General features: G+C 39.9%; 1 protein-coding gene across 1 annotated transcript in view; it reads left to right on the top strand.

The window, feature by feature from the left end:
* The window catches only part of MED12L (mediator complex subunit 12 like), a 322,246-nt gene that overhangs the window by 275,683 nt on the left and 30,827 nt on the right, over nt 1-15,736 (top strand). Inside the window, exons 29-36 of the mRNA XM_012812967.1 lie at nt 390-501; nt 2,597-2,686; nt 3,663-3,772; nt 3,970-4,105; nt 4,824-4,985; nt 6,797-7,159; nt 8,983-9,139; nt 12,951-13,171. Coding sequence (XP_012668421.1) covers nt 390-501; nt 2,597-2,686; nt 3,663-3,772; nt 3,970-4,105; nt 4,824-4,985; nt 6,797-7,159; nt 8,983-9,139; nt 12,951-13,171 — 1,351 coding nt within the window. The remainder of the gene's footprint in view (nt 1-389; nt 502-2,596; nt 2,687-3,662; nt 3,773-3,969; nt 4,106-4,823; nt 4,986-6,796; nt 7,160-8,982; nt 9,140-12,950; nt 13,172-15,736) is intronic.

Raw genomic sequence — 15,736 nt, 5'->3', positions numbered from 1 at the left:
TTTTGTAGGGGAATTTTTAAAAGTTTTCATTTTCATGTGATATTCTTCATGGCATACAGCGTTAAAGTCTGCTTATTTGTGTAAAACTGGGATCTTCTTCCCTCGCTGTCCCAACCTGCTCTCACAGGGCGTGGATTTATGCCTGTTTGGGAATGCCCTCTAGCTCAGTAGAACATATTAAGTTATTTAGAAGCATACGATTGCTTTTAATCTCGTAAGTACAGGCACGATTTAACTTTTCAAGTAGTCTTCAGCTGTTTTCCACCCCTGTCTTTTTTATCTAATAAGAAAATGAATAAGAGCAAATGACCCAAAGGAAAGCAGTAAATGTTGTAATAGGAAGTAATCCATTCTTTCTAACTAGATCTGCTTTATTACTTCCTTTGTAGTATGTCTCTTTTGAGTCAACAACCCTTCCTCTCACTGGTACTCACCTGCCTTAAGGGACAAGATGAACAACGGGAGGGCCTCCTGACATCTCTCCAGAATCAAGTTAACCAGGTAAAGCATAGTACAGTATTATGCCGGGCAAATCTCTCTCTAATGCCATGCATTCATCTTCCTTCCAAGTACTAAGATTAAACTAATAAGAGCACAACATGTTTTGATTAGATGCTGGGAACCTAATCCATTCCCTATCGTCCTACTTGGTCACCACAAGATCAGTGATTTTATAATCGTAATATGTCTATGATCAGTGTGTATGATCAGTGTGTATGATCAATGTGTATAGGCTGTAAGAGCAAAATTTTGTATCTTGGATATTACCTTGAAGTGTCTGCCCCTCTCCTACCTCTGTCCCATGGGAGAGGACCTGGGGCAGTCCGTGTTGCAATGGGCATGGCAGTGACTCAGGACACTCTGTCCAGCTTCTCAAGCTGGGACTCCATGCCTCAGGCATGGTCTCTATTTGAGCTCTTAGGTTCAGAGCTTGATGTCATGGTTGCCAACTAAGTGCACAAAAAAGTAAGTCGAAAGGCATATTGATTCATTAACAGAAAATGTGGACATTGCCTTTTCACCAGCCACAGTCCTCGTCACTGCTTGTGGGCATGTGCCTTGTGTACTGCATGGAAACTGAGTAGTCACATCAGAAACTGGGGAGCATGGAATGAAGCAAAGTGGATATACAGGCATATAGGTCTTGGGAGATGCGTTATCAGATGCAGAGCCTCCCTGTCCTCCCCTGTGGTGCTGTGTTTCTGTGCCATCATGTCTTCCCTTGAATGCAGCTGGATGGACATGGACAAGGTCCCTTAATTTTATTTGGTCTTCCCCCCATCTCTTGCCTTTTGGGTGTGAGAAATCACTTCTCTATACAGCAGCCACAGTGCTCCTTTTTAAACATAAGTCACATATTACTCTGGTGTCCAAAATGCTCTTATACCTAGAGTAAACATTAAGCCTGACATGATTTGGTGCTGGCTGTCTCTGGTACCTCCCTTGTCTTCTGTCAGTCACGGCCTCACCCCTGCCCCCTGTAACACTGGCCACGTTAGTTTCAGCACTTGTGCATCTGCTCTTCCCTCTGTCTGGAGGGACCCCTCCCAGCATAGCCTTACTTCATTCTAGTCTCTATTCAGGAAGGCCTTGAGGTCCCTCTTAACATAGAACCACAGTCATTCTCTGTCCCCTTGTCCTGCTTCATCACAGTTAATTTGTATTTGCCCCCGTACTATTACGTGAGTTTATAGTTTTTGTTGCCTGTCTTGCACCCTTAATTCAGCCTTGGGAGAGGTCCTCATCTTCTGATGAGATTTGGGAAGTGCTCTGTTCTCATCATGCACTATATTTACAGGTCACTGTTGGGTTGGGTCACTTCTCCATGTGATTCATTTCAACTCTTTTCAGATGATTTGTATTAACTACCTTATTTCAGGACACTATAGGTTTTTTCCCCCCCCATTTTGTTTTTGTCTTTTTTGTCTGTCTCATGTCCTGTGATTCTGCACTATTGCCTACTTGTGTGCCTTCCTTTCCTAAGCAAACTTTTTTTTCCTCAACATTAGCCTGAGTCCCTGAGGACTTCACTTTATGAATTGGCATGCCATTGTCTAACGGTCAATATGAAGTGTTTTCCCAAATACTATCCATTCTCTTTCTCAAGGAAGACATGTCTATAAGATAGCAAATTTCTTCTTTCATAAAACTTCAAAATAGAAAATTTGCTAGGGTTCTATGGATGTCCTTAGAAATGTAACGCAGGGCTGATGTAAACTGTATAATTCTTTCTTCAGTATTTATCTTCATAAGACCAAGGAAAGCATCTTTTAAAAATATTTAGTAAAACTTAATTTAGCAGCTTTTAAAGCATCTTCCTGGACCTAGTAACAGGATATATGTCCGTATAATTAGATAAGATTTTCTTCTTCTATTTAGAAAGGCAAATGAACAAAGAAATGGCCTGATTTGTCTGCATGGAGGAAGGGGAGGGAAGCTAACATTAGATGGAGCTTCGTTCATTTGTTAAAGCTCAGAAGTTAATTTGGTAATCGGTAAAGAGTTCAATTTCCCTTTAACTGTGAGAAAAAAGTCTTGTTTTATCAGGGGGAAAGGGGTTTTGTTTTGTTTTGTTTTGATTTTTTCCTGGCCTTAGATCTTAAGTAACTGGCGAGAGGAACGCTACCAAGATGACATCAAGGCTCGGCAGATGATGCACGAAGCCCTGCAGCTCCGCCTCAATTTGGTAAGAGACGTTTCTAGCGTTTTCCTCTCCATTCAGCACACCCGTCTGTGACAATAACTGCAGGTTTTCACTTGTTTTGTGGGCAGTCTGCAGTGCAAGGTGAGGACTTGCAGCGCCTGCTGTGGCCACTTCCCCCTCTGTCCAGCCTTCTGTGCTCCTTGCTGCTTTCCTTCCTTCCTGTCTCAGCCTTCTGGACACTAGGGGATATTTTAAGCGTTGACTCTCCTTTTCCACCCTCCACCCCTTTGAATCGTCTGAGAGAACTACTATTTTGGGATGTTAGCTTCTATTATACTCATTTAAAAACCATTAGAAAAGAAACTTGTAACTTGAACTTTTGTCAAACTTGGCATCCAATCGATCATAACGACAAGCCCCACAGGAATTTTTTACAGAAATTTAAAATTTCTCGCACACATTGTACATGCCTTTCAATGCCTTTTCCCATGGGGCAAGCCCAAGTGAAGGCTGCTCTCCCTAGAATAAACGGCTCGTGTTCTGACAGCTGATTTTAACCTAATTCCCTGTAAGAACTGGTGGGCCAGTGGGCCCATCCTTTTGCTCCTCACTACTTCTGTGGAAGTATTTCCATGTGTTGTTATGATAGAGGCATAGATTCAATAGTAATTAAACATAAACACATAGTTACAGATACTCAGGTTATGTGGCCTCCTAGGCACTATTCAGGTTTCACTCAGCCACAGTTGCAACATGACACTGTCACTCCAGGTTAGGAACAAAAGAGAAGTATAAGCCACTCTCAGCTACTCACTTCTCTTTATTTATTTAATTTGTAGGTGACTGACCTGTGCTGCAGGGACTAAAAAGAGTGATAGTAAGAGGGAGCCTAAAGGATAGTACATACACTAGGTCACCTCTTTTTTTCAAACTAATCAGAATTTGGCCACATGGAGGACTGGAGATGGTATTTTCTCCTGCCCAGAATGCAAACTCTTTGTTGCATTTTCTACCTCAGGTAGGAGGCATGTTCGACACCGTGCAGAGGAGCACCCAGTGGACGACAGACTGGGCCCTCCTGCTCCTGCAGATCATCACTTCCGGAACCGTGGACATGCACACTAACAAGTATGTCTCCATCACGTCACTGCTATTCTGCTGCGCGATGCCTGGGGTGAGATCTGATACACTGCTGGCGGATCCCGCCACATCTCACTTACTTAAATACCACTGAAAATCCTGTGCCATGAATAAAAATGCTTATTTAGCCAACTGTATCTTGATTTCACTTTAAGATGAAAATACTTCTTTTATTCCCCTCTTAGTGAATTATTCACAACCGTTCTGGACATGCTGGGTGTTTTAATCAATGGAACATTAGCCTCTGACCTATCAAACGCGTCCCCGGGGGGATCTGAAGAGAACAAACGCGCATACATGAATTTGGTAAAGAAACTGAAAGTAAGCTTGTGCTCAGCCTGTATCATGAGCTCATGGTGTCTAAGGATTTGTTGTGTAGAGCATTTCATGTAACCACAAGTTATGCATGTAGCCTCAATGATTTTTCTTTCTTTTAAAAAAGATTGCATTTATAAAACATGTTCAATATTTTAAGGAACCTTAGAAATCTATTACCAAATACATAAGCAAAATACTAACTTTACGTTTAGAATAAACCTATGCTTGGACTTGTACATGTAGTTAAAGAATAAACCATCTGCATTGATATTTGTACACATAACTCTTTGGACTAACTGCTGACACAATCTTTAAAGCAAACTGTAAGTAAACAACGTGAAAAAGTAAATCAATAAAATCTGTTGACCTTACCAACCAAATAACCGATGTTCACCTTGTGATCTGACCCCGGATGGGAGAAAGTGTTCCGTCCCGCGGCTCCTGCCTTCTGCTTGCAAACGCTACCCTGGATTTTTGTCATTTCAGCACTATGATGTTTGTTGTGTAACAAGGGTGCCTTTGTATGTTTCTATTTTCTACTTAAATAGAAGAAATGAAACACCACTTTAATTTGGAGTTGCCTCAGAAACCATGTTCAGGGCTAAAGAACATGCTAGCTTAGAAAAAAAAAAAAAGGAAATGTTTCATAGAGGAACTTCCTTCTTGTTAGCTTTTGCCTCTATTGTAATTTCTGCCCTACTTTCTCTCCCTTTTTCTTTAGAAAGAACTAGGAGACAAGCGGTCCGAAAGCATCGACAAAGTACGACAGTTGCTACCTTTGCCGAAACAGACGTGTGATGTGATCACTTGTGAACCGATGGGTTCCTTGATCGACACAAAGGGAAACAAAATCGCTGGATTTGATTCTATAGATAAAAAACAGGCAAGAGTAAAAATTTTTTTCTCATATATGAATTTATCTATTTGTAGAAAAACAAAGACTTTTTCTTTTCTTCCTATAGGCTATGTAAAGCATCTCCATTTTGCTGTTTCTTGACCCTTTTAAGCATATTCTTGCCATCTACGTGCAGTTGGCATTGACATTATCATATATAGACCATATTTATGAAGATCTTTATTTAAAGTGTCAAAATTTAAGTAAATTTCTGAAATTCACCAAGGGAAAACTAATTAAAAGCTTAGGATAGAAAATAATAGCAAAGATTTATTCTAATTTTACCTCATATTTGGACGCAGACTATGTTTAGATAAGAAAATTTTGATTGATAAAAATCTTCATGTAATAAGCCTTTTCTAGTAAAAGTTATTTTAAATGATACTTTAACGCTCACGAAATAATATTGAATAGACACTTGTTTCATACCTGTATACAATATTAAGGAAGGTTCCCTAACATACAAGAAGAGTGATCATTTGCTCTTTCAATGATTATTCAGCAATCACAGACATTCTGCGGTCACTGACATGAAAGAATGAGCTCCTACCCTCAAGGGGAAGTAGGTGGAAATTTACGGCCTGATAGGATTTGTGTGTCATGGTACATCAGAGAGGGTAGTAGGGGAAAAGCCATCAAAGTTAGACAAGGAAAAGTAGAGCGGAGTGCTCCGACAAATGGACACGTGGGTAGTTTTGAAGGATTGAGAGGCAGTTGTGAGCTAGCGAAAGTTGTGTTACAAGTACAGAGGAGAGTTTGTATAAAAATATGAAAGGATATGGCTTAAAGGGCAAATTCCATGCTACGGTAATTTAGAGTAGTCTGAAGACCTAACGCCAGTGTGGCTGAGGAAGGAGAGAAAGCTAGACTCGTGGTCCAGTTGAGTTTATAGTGTCTGTGGTCTCCCTCATGGTCAGATGCCTGGATATGTGGTCTTGGCACCCAGGAAGGAGTTCATGTCTCAACACAAATATTAGGAAATGATCAATTTATAGGTGGTAATTGGACTTTGGTTTTGGATGAAGCCATTCATGAAAGAGTGAGTATAGATGAAAATGGGAATGCTCACATCTGAAGGACTTTCTGAGTAGTTATTTGGGGGACCATTTTGAGGAAAAATACTTTCAGATTGGTATCTGGGAAAAATACCCGGAGATACCACCAATTAACATTAAACATAAAAGACCTTTACTTGCAGAAACAGAATAATAGTTTTTCTTCTAGAGTCAATAAATAGAAGCTTGGGTTGAAAGGTTTTATTTGTACTTGCTGCTACAATTTGATCCTATAATATTTGTCTATTCAGAGATTGGCCTATTATTAATAAATACATGAAAGGTACAATATTGAGGCAGGTTCATAAAGGTTTAGATGAATGTTAATACTCTATTTGTTACCCAAGTAGAGTAACTTGACTTTTAAATATGCTGTCATCTTAACAATAATAGACTCCAGAGGTCTGTCACTGATTGTAGTTTAATATGGTAAGATCAGCTTTGCAGTGTACTTTACATTTGTTGGTTGTGACTAAAACTAAATGAAAAATGCACTTATGGTAAGATGTACTGGACTGCCTTCTGTTTCCTGAACAGAGCATTATTGTGGGAAAAACACGTGGAGAGAGGAGCTTGCAGGTCTGTATTCTAGCCCCTGCTCTCCAGTGTGCTGGCTCTGTAGCCCCATCTACAGTGTGCTGGGGTTCTCTAGGACCCACGCCTGCCAGAATGTTCTCTGAATCCCTGTCCTATGAATGCAGGTAAGATCTGACTGTGTTGTCATAGAGACCCATTTCACCACAGGGCCTCCAGGTCTCTACGAAGCAGAAAGTGTCCCCGTGGGACTTGTTCGAGGGTCAGAAGAACCCAGCTCCTCTGTCCTGGGCCTGGTTCGGGACTGTCCGCGTGGACCGCAAGGTGATCAAGTACGAGGAGCAGCATCACCTCCTTTTGTATCACACACACCCCATGCCCAAGCCCCGCAGCTACTACCTCGAGCCGCTGCCCCTGCCTCCCGAGGAGGAAGAGGAAGAGCCCACATCCCCAGTCTCTCAGGAACCAGAAAGGAAATCAGCTGAGCTGTCAGATCAGGGAAAAACCACAACAGATGAAGAGAAGAAAACAAAGGGAAGGAAGCGTAAGACAAAGTCCAGCTCAAGAGTTGATGTAAGTGGGAGAAGCCAAGAGAACTCGGTTCAGTAGCATCTAGTCTGCGATTTACCTGCACCCACGCGGCATCCCCAGCAGCGATGCCGAGAGTGTTGTAACAGTTATCCCGACAGGTCTCTGCAGTCATTAACCAAATACTATGCAATGACTGCTCACAGACGACAGGACTGGAGTCTTTTATTTTTTTCCCTCCTCTTTTTTAATAACTTTTTTAAATTTTAGGCTTCTGTTGTAATATTTAGTTCATATTTCAGTGCTTGATCATTATCTCAGGTTTGAAAACTGAATTTTTTAAAAACTATAAAAACTCACATTTTTAGCATGTCCAAAATATTTATTATATATATTTTTATTGAATCATAGCTGTGTACATTAATACTTTCAGGGGGTACAGTGTGCTGTTTCTATATACAATTTGAAATATTTTCATCAAACTGGTTAACATTCTTTATTATATTTTGAGCAGCTGATAGCAGTAGGAAATCAACATAAAAGCTCTTTCTTTCTCTTGATAAAAGTTACATCTAACATATGCGGGAGGATGTTCCTTAGATTTAATGTGTTACCATTCGGTCCGCCCCTACTCTGCATTCTACTTCTTCACTGTATTTTCAGAGTTTGTAAAAGATAAAGCACACCTAATTTAGAATAGCTTTTCTTCTTGCTTCCCTACTCCTGTTCCCTGCCTATAACATTATTTTCTTTAAGACAACAGAACTCTTCTTGCTGGTGATTTAAAAATAATTTTATAAAACTCAAGGGGAGATGCCTAAAGTATCTTTCTATCTAAATTCGCCAAGGAAAATACTTCAGAGAACTGGAGACAGTTTCCTCTAAAATGCAAGAGTGGTCCTTCTGCACAGTGGGAGAAATGTTCGCAGATCAGTTCAGACGTTCATGAGGAATTATTGTTATTGCTCATCTGTGTTGGGACCAAAACATACCTTTTCCTAACTGATAGCTCTGTGCTTAATATTATTCTAGGAATGACCACGTCAGTCTTCCTACTGGTATTTATCTTTAGTGGGTGTTTAATATGGACTGACACTCCTGTATCTACAGTGTCCTTGCCTGTCAATCCTTATGGACGAGCTTTTATTCTTTTCACATATGAAAGCCCTGAAACCTTTCTCATTCCCCATGAGTCTGGTTGTCCCTTCCTCCTGTCCTGCCTCTGAGGCGGCCCCTCTTCAGTGGCGTACGTTCATTGATAAAATTGCAAGAAACTGAGATTTCACTTCTCCTTCATCTTCTTGGGCCAGACTAGAGAAGGAGGGAAGGTGGGGCATTGAGGCCTTTAGGTATCATCCTTAGGAACTTTGCAGCTACTGTAAGGAGGATGCACAGGGTGGTGGGCGTCATCTTCTTTAGAGTGCTATCCTAAAATGGCAAATGAGAAGTCACCTAGGCCAGGCCGGGGAATGATTCTGAAGCAACTCTTTGGGTAAGGGGAAGACCTTCTTAGATGAAATGATCAGGAGAGTCGGCAACAGACGATGCTCTTTCAGCTGAGGGTATTGTAACGTATTGCTATTCCGAAAGTACTGTAGTATTTTAAAGATGGTGTTCAGAAGACTTCCTTTTCCATCTGTCCCCTACCAGCCAAGTGGTTTTTAAAGTAAAGGAAAAAAATTTGTCTTGAACGAATGTTTTGCAGAGGAGAATATATTGACAGTCTTTTGCTTTCCACCTTCTCCTTTATAAACCCAGTCTTGTAACTAGGATAGGAAATATCTCAAATAGCTTAAGAGGAAGAATTAACATTAACAAACTGTGTGGTATATGACCTTAGATAACTTTTTAAAAACTTTATGTTGCAGGAATATCCACAGAGCAACATATACCGAGTGCCTCCTAACTACTCACCCATCTCATCCCAAATGATGCACCACCCGCAGTCCACGCTGTGGAGCTACAACCTCGTGGGCCAGCCCCAGCAGCCCGGCTTCTTCCTGCAGAACCAATCTCTTACTCCAGGTTTGTGTCAAGAGAGCACAGTTAGGTCACCCTGAGATGAGAAACAGCTTGAGGTTCTCTGCGCTTGTGAACGGAAACTTAGACATTTCAAGAACTGAATACTCAGTTGACATTTCTGTATTTCCCACCACTCCAGTGTTTCTTTTGTTTTGTTTTTTTTCTTCTAAAATAATGTTTAACTACAATTCTATATACTGACTTTGGAATTTTCACCCAGTGTTAGAAGGGTACTAGCCAGTGTAGTGATCAAAAGCTAAGCTCCACGATACAAAGTTGATAAAGGCTTCTTGTTGTAAAATTTGTATATTTTTATCAGAGAGAATTCTTATTAGTATATAAAAATGTTAGATGATATTGCACAGTGTCTTTTGCTACCTTTTTATGTTGAGAATTTTAAATCTTTTATATTGTGAAGCAGTTGAGAAAATTGATTCAGCAAGGTGATTTAGGTATTAAAAGGAAAGCTACCACAGTAAATATTCCTGATTTTCGTATTGCTATGGTTCAAGCCCAGGTAGACTGCACATCTCAAACGAAGAAGTTCTAAATTAAAACATCTCTTAACTAGAAATGAATTCAGTTTTCTTTCCGTATGAAAAGTTACATGTTTTAGCATATCTAAATTATTTGAAATCTCCATCTGCCTTGTGTTAGGATTCCCCATTTTATTTGCAACATAACTATTTTTCATATATTTTGAAACAGGTATAAAAGGAAATGTTTGATTATTGGCCTACTACAGCATGAGAAAATGCATGTTTTCTTTAAATGAGTGGTTAAAAGTGCTGATCTGAGAGTCAGAATTTTAGTTTCAAATCTGGCTCTACCACTCTCTTGCCAAGTCTTAATTTCCCTGTGCCCCATTCTGATCATCTGTAAAATGGATCTACTAAGATTAACTTTCATAAAGCAGAGTATTCAGTTATTCATTCAACAAAATGTGTTGAACTTACACCGGACCCTGTTTTGGGTGCTGGGATATTGCAGTGAACGAAATGGATAAGATGCTTATTAATTTTCAAAGGGTGAAGTAAAGTCATACACACACACAAAAGTTAAAATAAATTTTAAAAAATGTATGGCCCGTAGAAGATATCCCAACATGGCAGGCATGTTCAGTAAATGATCTTAACGTATTCCTGCCTGTGGGCTTTGCACACACTGGTCCCTTGGCCTTTAGGGGTCTCCTTCAGACACCTAGGGGGTTCACTGCCTGCCTCCCTTGGCTTTGGTCAGATTTGCCCTTCCCAGTGGAGCCCTCCACTGATAGCTCTATTTTTTTTTTTTTTGTTCGTTTTTATAGGATATTCTTTGTTTCTCTAAACCATTCTTGAGAGAGGGCAATTATATATTGTCAAAGTTCCATTTATCTTCTGAGTAAAACTACATGGAAGAGACAATCTGAGCACTTGTAGTACAGGCAGGAGAAAATCTTCCGTGACAAAAGTCAAGGGTGACACATTTAGAACGAAAACCTTATTTTCTTCGCAAAGTAATGCATTATTGGATAGATATTGTGTGTATGAGCTATAGATAGCTGCTCATCTTCTATACTTGTTATGATTGCAGCTACTAGAGAAAGAAACCAAATATACAAACGGATTCCCATGCTAGGACAGACACACACAGATCTCTAATGCTACAGAGGAAACAAGTTTCATTCTCAGCTAAGACATCACTGGACTGCCAAGATTTCCTGCCAGTAGGTGTAGCAGCATCTTTTTCCTTGTTTTGAAGAATGTAAGAATACGTCTGAAATTTCTGCACCAGTAGGGGGTAGGTTATTTTTCTAATAGCCTTCCTGAAATTTCAGATCGCTCTGTTTTAAATTATAAGCCACACCCCTTCTCCGCACCCTCTGTTTCTGTCCCCTTTGTTCTGCTTCTCCAGAGTGTCAGCACTTGGCATATACGTGACTGTCCTATGCCTTATGGTCTTCCTGCCCCGGAATGTAAACTCTGTGCAGGCTAACTTTTTATGTTCCCTGCATCACCCCCAGCACTCACTCCCAGCAGCATCTGGTGCAGAGCCGGCTCTTACAGATAGGTTGAGTGGATGAGTGTAGACTCTAAAGAACCAACTGGACCAGCCGACAGATGTGGAAAATAACACAGTTGTTCTCTCTTTTTGACTTTCTGTCTAGGATTGCAAGGTTCTTGTGAATTTTTAGCCATTTAAAACTTTATAGATATTGAGGATTCTTCACAGATATGGAAACGCAGATTGTTGATGAATGAAAGGCTGACAACTTTTTAAAATACCCTTCCCTCTTAGGATACTATAAAAGGGCATTTATAAGTTGAGGGACGTTCGGTATTAGATGACATACAAGAAAAAATGTTTGAAGAAAATAATTATGTGAGTGAATGAACAGATTTTCATTAAAGTGAATTTTACAAAGTTGTAGAAGAATATGTCCGGCATGATTCTACTCGCATACAGTTTAAACACCAAGCCATCTCTGCCGTCACAAACACATATATACCGTACTGATCCTTTTCTCAAATACACACACCGATATGCTAACATTATAAGGAAATATGTGGGAATATTAAACATCACATTAAGGATAGCATTTGGTAGGAGAAGGTGAGGAAAGTGATCAAGCAGGACTATACAGAGGGCTTCAGATACATTTATAATAGTTTTCTTTTTTTTTTTTTAGAGCCTACAAGAAATTTTTTTTTTATTTCTTTAGTTGCTCAGAGGTACAAGATTATAGAAGAAGAGTTAGGAAGTTTTGTTAACAGTGGAGGATAGTTTAATTTTTTAAAATTTTCCTTTTTTATAAATGAGTCTATTCTAGTTTCTAGGTACTAATGTAGTTTTAATTCTTGCTTCAGTAGTAGTTACCCTCTCACATATTACTCAGATTGAGTTTTTATTTTTTTTCCAAATGTTCTTCACATGCCATTGGATGACTTCACAAATCGCATTGCTGATGGAGGGACTGAGTTCTTAAGAGAATGAGGGGCTTTTGAGTGAACAAGTTTAGGATGTTTGCCTCCACCATACAACTTGCTTTTGAGAAAAAGATAAAACCGCTTTTGTGACATATTTATATAAAGGTTTTCCTTAAAATACATCAAAGACTGGTGAATGAAGGACTGGCGTTTACTATTAAGCCAGCAAATGCTGAAAAATTTTTTTCCTAGCTCATTACAGGCATACTGACAAATTATAGAAATAGGTTAAGAATTCCCCTCCATCGTATCAATACAGTTGCTTTTGCTTTGATTTTTTTACCCTTCAAAAAAAGATGTTTTGTCTTTAGAATCATGATATTTGAAGTTTCCAAGTATGTTCAGAGTTTAAAGTGTTTTCATGCTTACTGCAAAACTAGGCATTTTCATTTGCCATGGTAAAGAAGCTTAAATAACATGAGCTTCAGATTTGTTTAAAATCACAAAACGTTTTCTATGCCTCGCTTAGGACATCTGGCAAAATACACCACAAAGGCAGTGTTGGAGACAAGTAAGAATTTCCTGAGGGCTTTGCATAAGTTAAAACCCACATAATTCTGAAATTATACCCAAACTCCATGTTTCGGGCATTTCAGTTTATCAACTGAAGTGTGACTGCCATGAAGTCATGCTAAAATATTATAACCCACTCCTGTATCACCCTCCTCATCTTTTGGAAATTATGCTAGTCTTAACAAACCTTTTTCATTCACAGTGGATGGGACAGTACGTTATTTTCCATCTTGCTAACAAAGTGAGACTTAGAAGGTACAATTTCTAGGTTTTGATAAAATAAGGCAGACCCGATCCAGTACTTAGGATGTTCTTCCTACTGGTTGCTTTTGTAGGTGGTTCCAGATTGGACCCTACCGGCTCCTTTGTCCCAACCAACACCAAGCAAGCTCTGTCGAACATGCTGCAGCGCCGCTCAGGCGCCGTGATGCAGCCGCCCCCCCTGCACGCCATCACATCCCAGCAGCAGCTGATACAGATGAAGCTTCTGCAGCAGCAGCAGCAGCAGCAGCAGCAGCGGCTTCTCAGGCAAGCCCAGGCTCGGCCTTTCCAGCAGGTTTGTCCAGACCCAGCAATGGAGCCCTGTGCGTTTCGTTACTTCCTCTAGCCAGGGACGGGTTCTTCCTGTGTGCCTGTACCCAGATGCCAGTGTGAGTGCACGTGTAGCTCTCCTACACAGGTTTATAAATACTTCTCCATTTCTTACTGTTCTCATTGGTCAGATGAGAATCGAAAGGGTCTGAGGTTTATTAAAAATACGCCTCAAAACAAAAAGAAGAGCCAGCGGCCTCCTGGTCAATTAGAAGAAGAGGCCTTTTATTCTTGAGGTCACCTTCTCTGAAAGCTCATTCCCTGTTACCATTCCTGCTGTAGTCCATATTCTCTTTAGCTCTATTTTCACGAGTCAGTTTTAGGTCTGTTCCTTTGAGTTACGTCTCTAAAGTCCTGATGTTTCCTGGGTTTTCTCTAAAAGTGCCCGTTTTGTTTTTAGTGTGTGTTTAGTAAGATCTCTTGCAGACGATGTATAAATTACGAACAACATTCAGTATCTGGATATATCTAATTCTCGATTCATATTTCTATTTTTATTCCCTATAACCCAGTCTTTCTTTTAGAAGTTGATGATTATGTTCACAACGCAGGTGAAAGTTGTACAAAAACAGTATCGAGCCATAAAACCTATGAATTTATACAAACACATTAAAATAATGAGGGAGGTAAGATGGGGATTCCTTTTTTCGGCTTCTGTCTATTCTTTTCATATTTTCCAACTTTTCTAAAATGGACATGCACTATATTGGTAATCATAATAGCTGACACTAGAGCACTTACTATATGCCAGAACGTTTTAAGCACTTTAAATGTTAGGTCCTAGAACAACGCTGAGGGTTGGCAATCTAGAAGTATGTCCTGCTTTAAGAAAACCCACATGATTTTCAAATAGCAAGAAATTCAAATACTTTTGAAAATATCTGGTCTTTTGGAAACTTTTTAGGCATATCTGTGTTGTATAACCTGTGACATTTGTGCACTTGGGCTTCTTAAGATTTTGGTGGGTACAGATGGGGAGCTTAGTCATTCATTCTTACAAAATGGGTCTTTTCTGCCTAAATTATAAGAAAGACAAGAGCAATCTGGTTTTTATCCTTATCCTCATCACATAGCTCTTCCTTTGAATGCTTCCAGAAACCAACTCTTGCGGTGACTTCTTGTGTGGTTTTTATGAAACCCACGGTACCAGAGGGGAGAGAGAAATTGCTGACTTCTATGTAGATCTAAGAGCTTCACGAGTCCCCTTTCTCGCATCTCATCTAATGGAAGGAAGCTGACATATCTAGAAACCATCTAGCCTTAGGTGATACGCAGTGAAAACTAGAACGCCATTCATTATAAAATAACTCTCTAGTTCAGGGATCCTCAAACTTTTTAAACAGGGGGCCAGTTTACTGTCCCTCAGACCATTGGAGGGCCGGACTGCAGGCCCTGGGACAAGTCGGCTGCCAAGCAGGACAGGCAGTGGCGGCCAAAACACCCGGCAGGTTGGATAAATGTCCTAGGCGGGCTGCATGTGGCCTGCAGGCCGTAGTTTGAGGACGCCTGCTCTAGTTCCACTGCAGACATTATATATATGCTTTAGTTAGTCATGGAATTTTCTCTTATGGACTGTTTTATATTTTTTTCAGGAAATGTTAAGACATTGTTTTACTGTCTAGAAAACAAGTGCTAAGTAGTGTGGATATTCAGTGTTTTTAATCAGATTATTTTATGTAATGAATATTATAATTGGGTGTATTTTCCTGCAGTTTTAGCATGCACGAACATGCATAAAGATGTTTTGGCAAGGAAGTTTGTTTTCTTTTTTCTTAATTGCAGTCTTCATCCAGGGAAATTTACCTGTGCTCCCTTACCCTTGGGGTGTACATTTCAGGACCCCCATTCAAAACTGTGTGTGGTGCTGAATCCTACAGGTACCATGTTTTTCCCCCACAGATAGGTACCTATGGTAATGTTTAATTTATAAATTAGGCACAGTGAGAGATTAACAATAATAACAAAAGAGGACAATTATAACAGTATACTGTAACAGAAGTTATGTGAATGTGGTCTCTCTCTCAAAATTTCTTATTGTGTTATACTCAAGCTATTTTTGGACTGCAGTTGACCACTGGTAGCTGAAACTGTGGGAAGTGAACCCACCGATTAAGGGAGAAGTGCTATAAAAAGTTATCCATTTCCATTTATTATTCAGTGGCCCCCCCCCGTGCCTTATTCTCATCCGTACAGTGGTGTGCTAATGCAATACCACCCTGACTTTAGATGGTGGTTGTGAAGTTAATCATTTAATCTGTGTAACAGCCCTTAGAACAGTGGCTGGCTTATAGTAAGTGCTCAGAACGTGTTAGCTGCCGTAGTTACTGTTACTGTTTTGTTAGTATTATTTGTGGTTGTTGTTTAAGCGTGTCACATGCTTCACCTGCATCATTACCTTAATTGTCTCAGTAGGATTGGTTTAATAATCATTTGTTCACTGGTCACTAGTAGAACTGAGACTAAAAAGGAAGGCTAATTAATTTTCTCAAAATAGTCATTTTGGTTTCTTAGAGTGGTATTTTTTTTTTTT

The sequence above is a fragment of the Otolemur garnettii genome, unplaced genomic scaffold (assembly GCF_000181295.1).
Source record: "Otolemur garnettii isolate 467f Iridium unplaced genomic scaffold, OtoGar3 scaffold00236, whole genome shotgun sequence".
Classification (NCBI taxonomy): Eukaryota; Metazoa; Chordata; class Mammalia; order Primates; family Galagidae; genus Otolemur; species Otolemur garnettii.
Note: the sequence above shows the minus strand (reverse complement) of the source record. Positions and strands in the feature narration are given on the sequence as shown.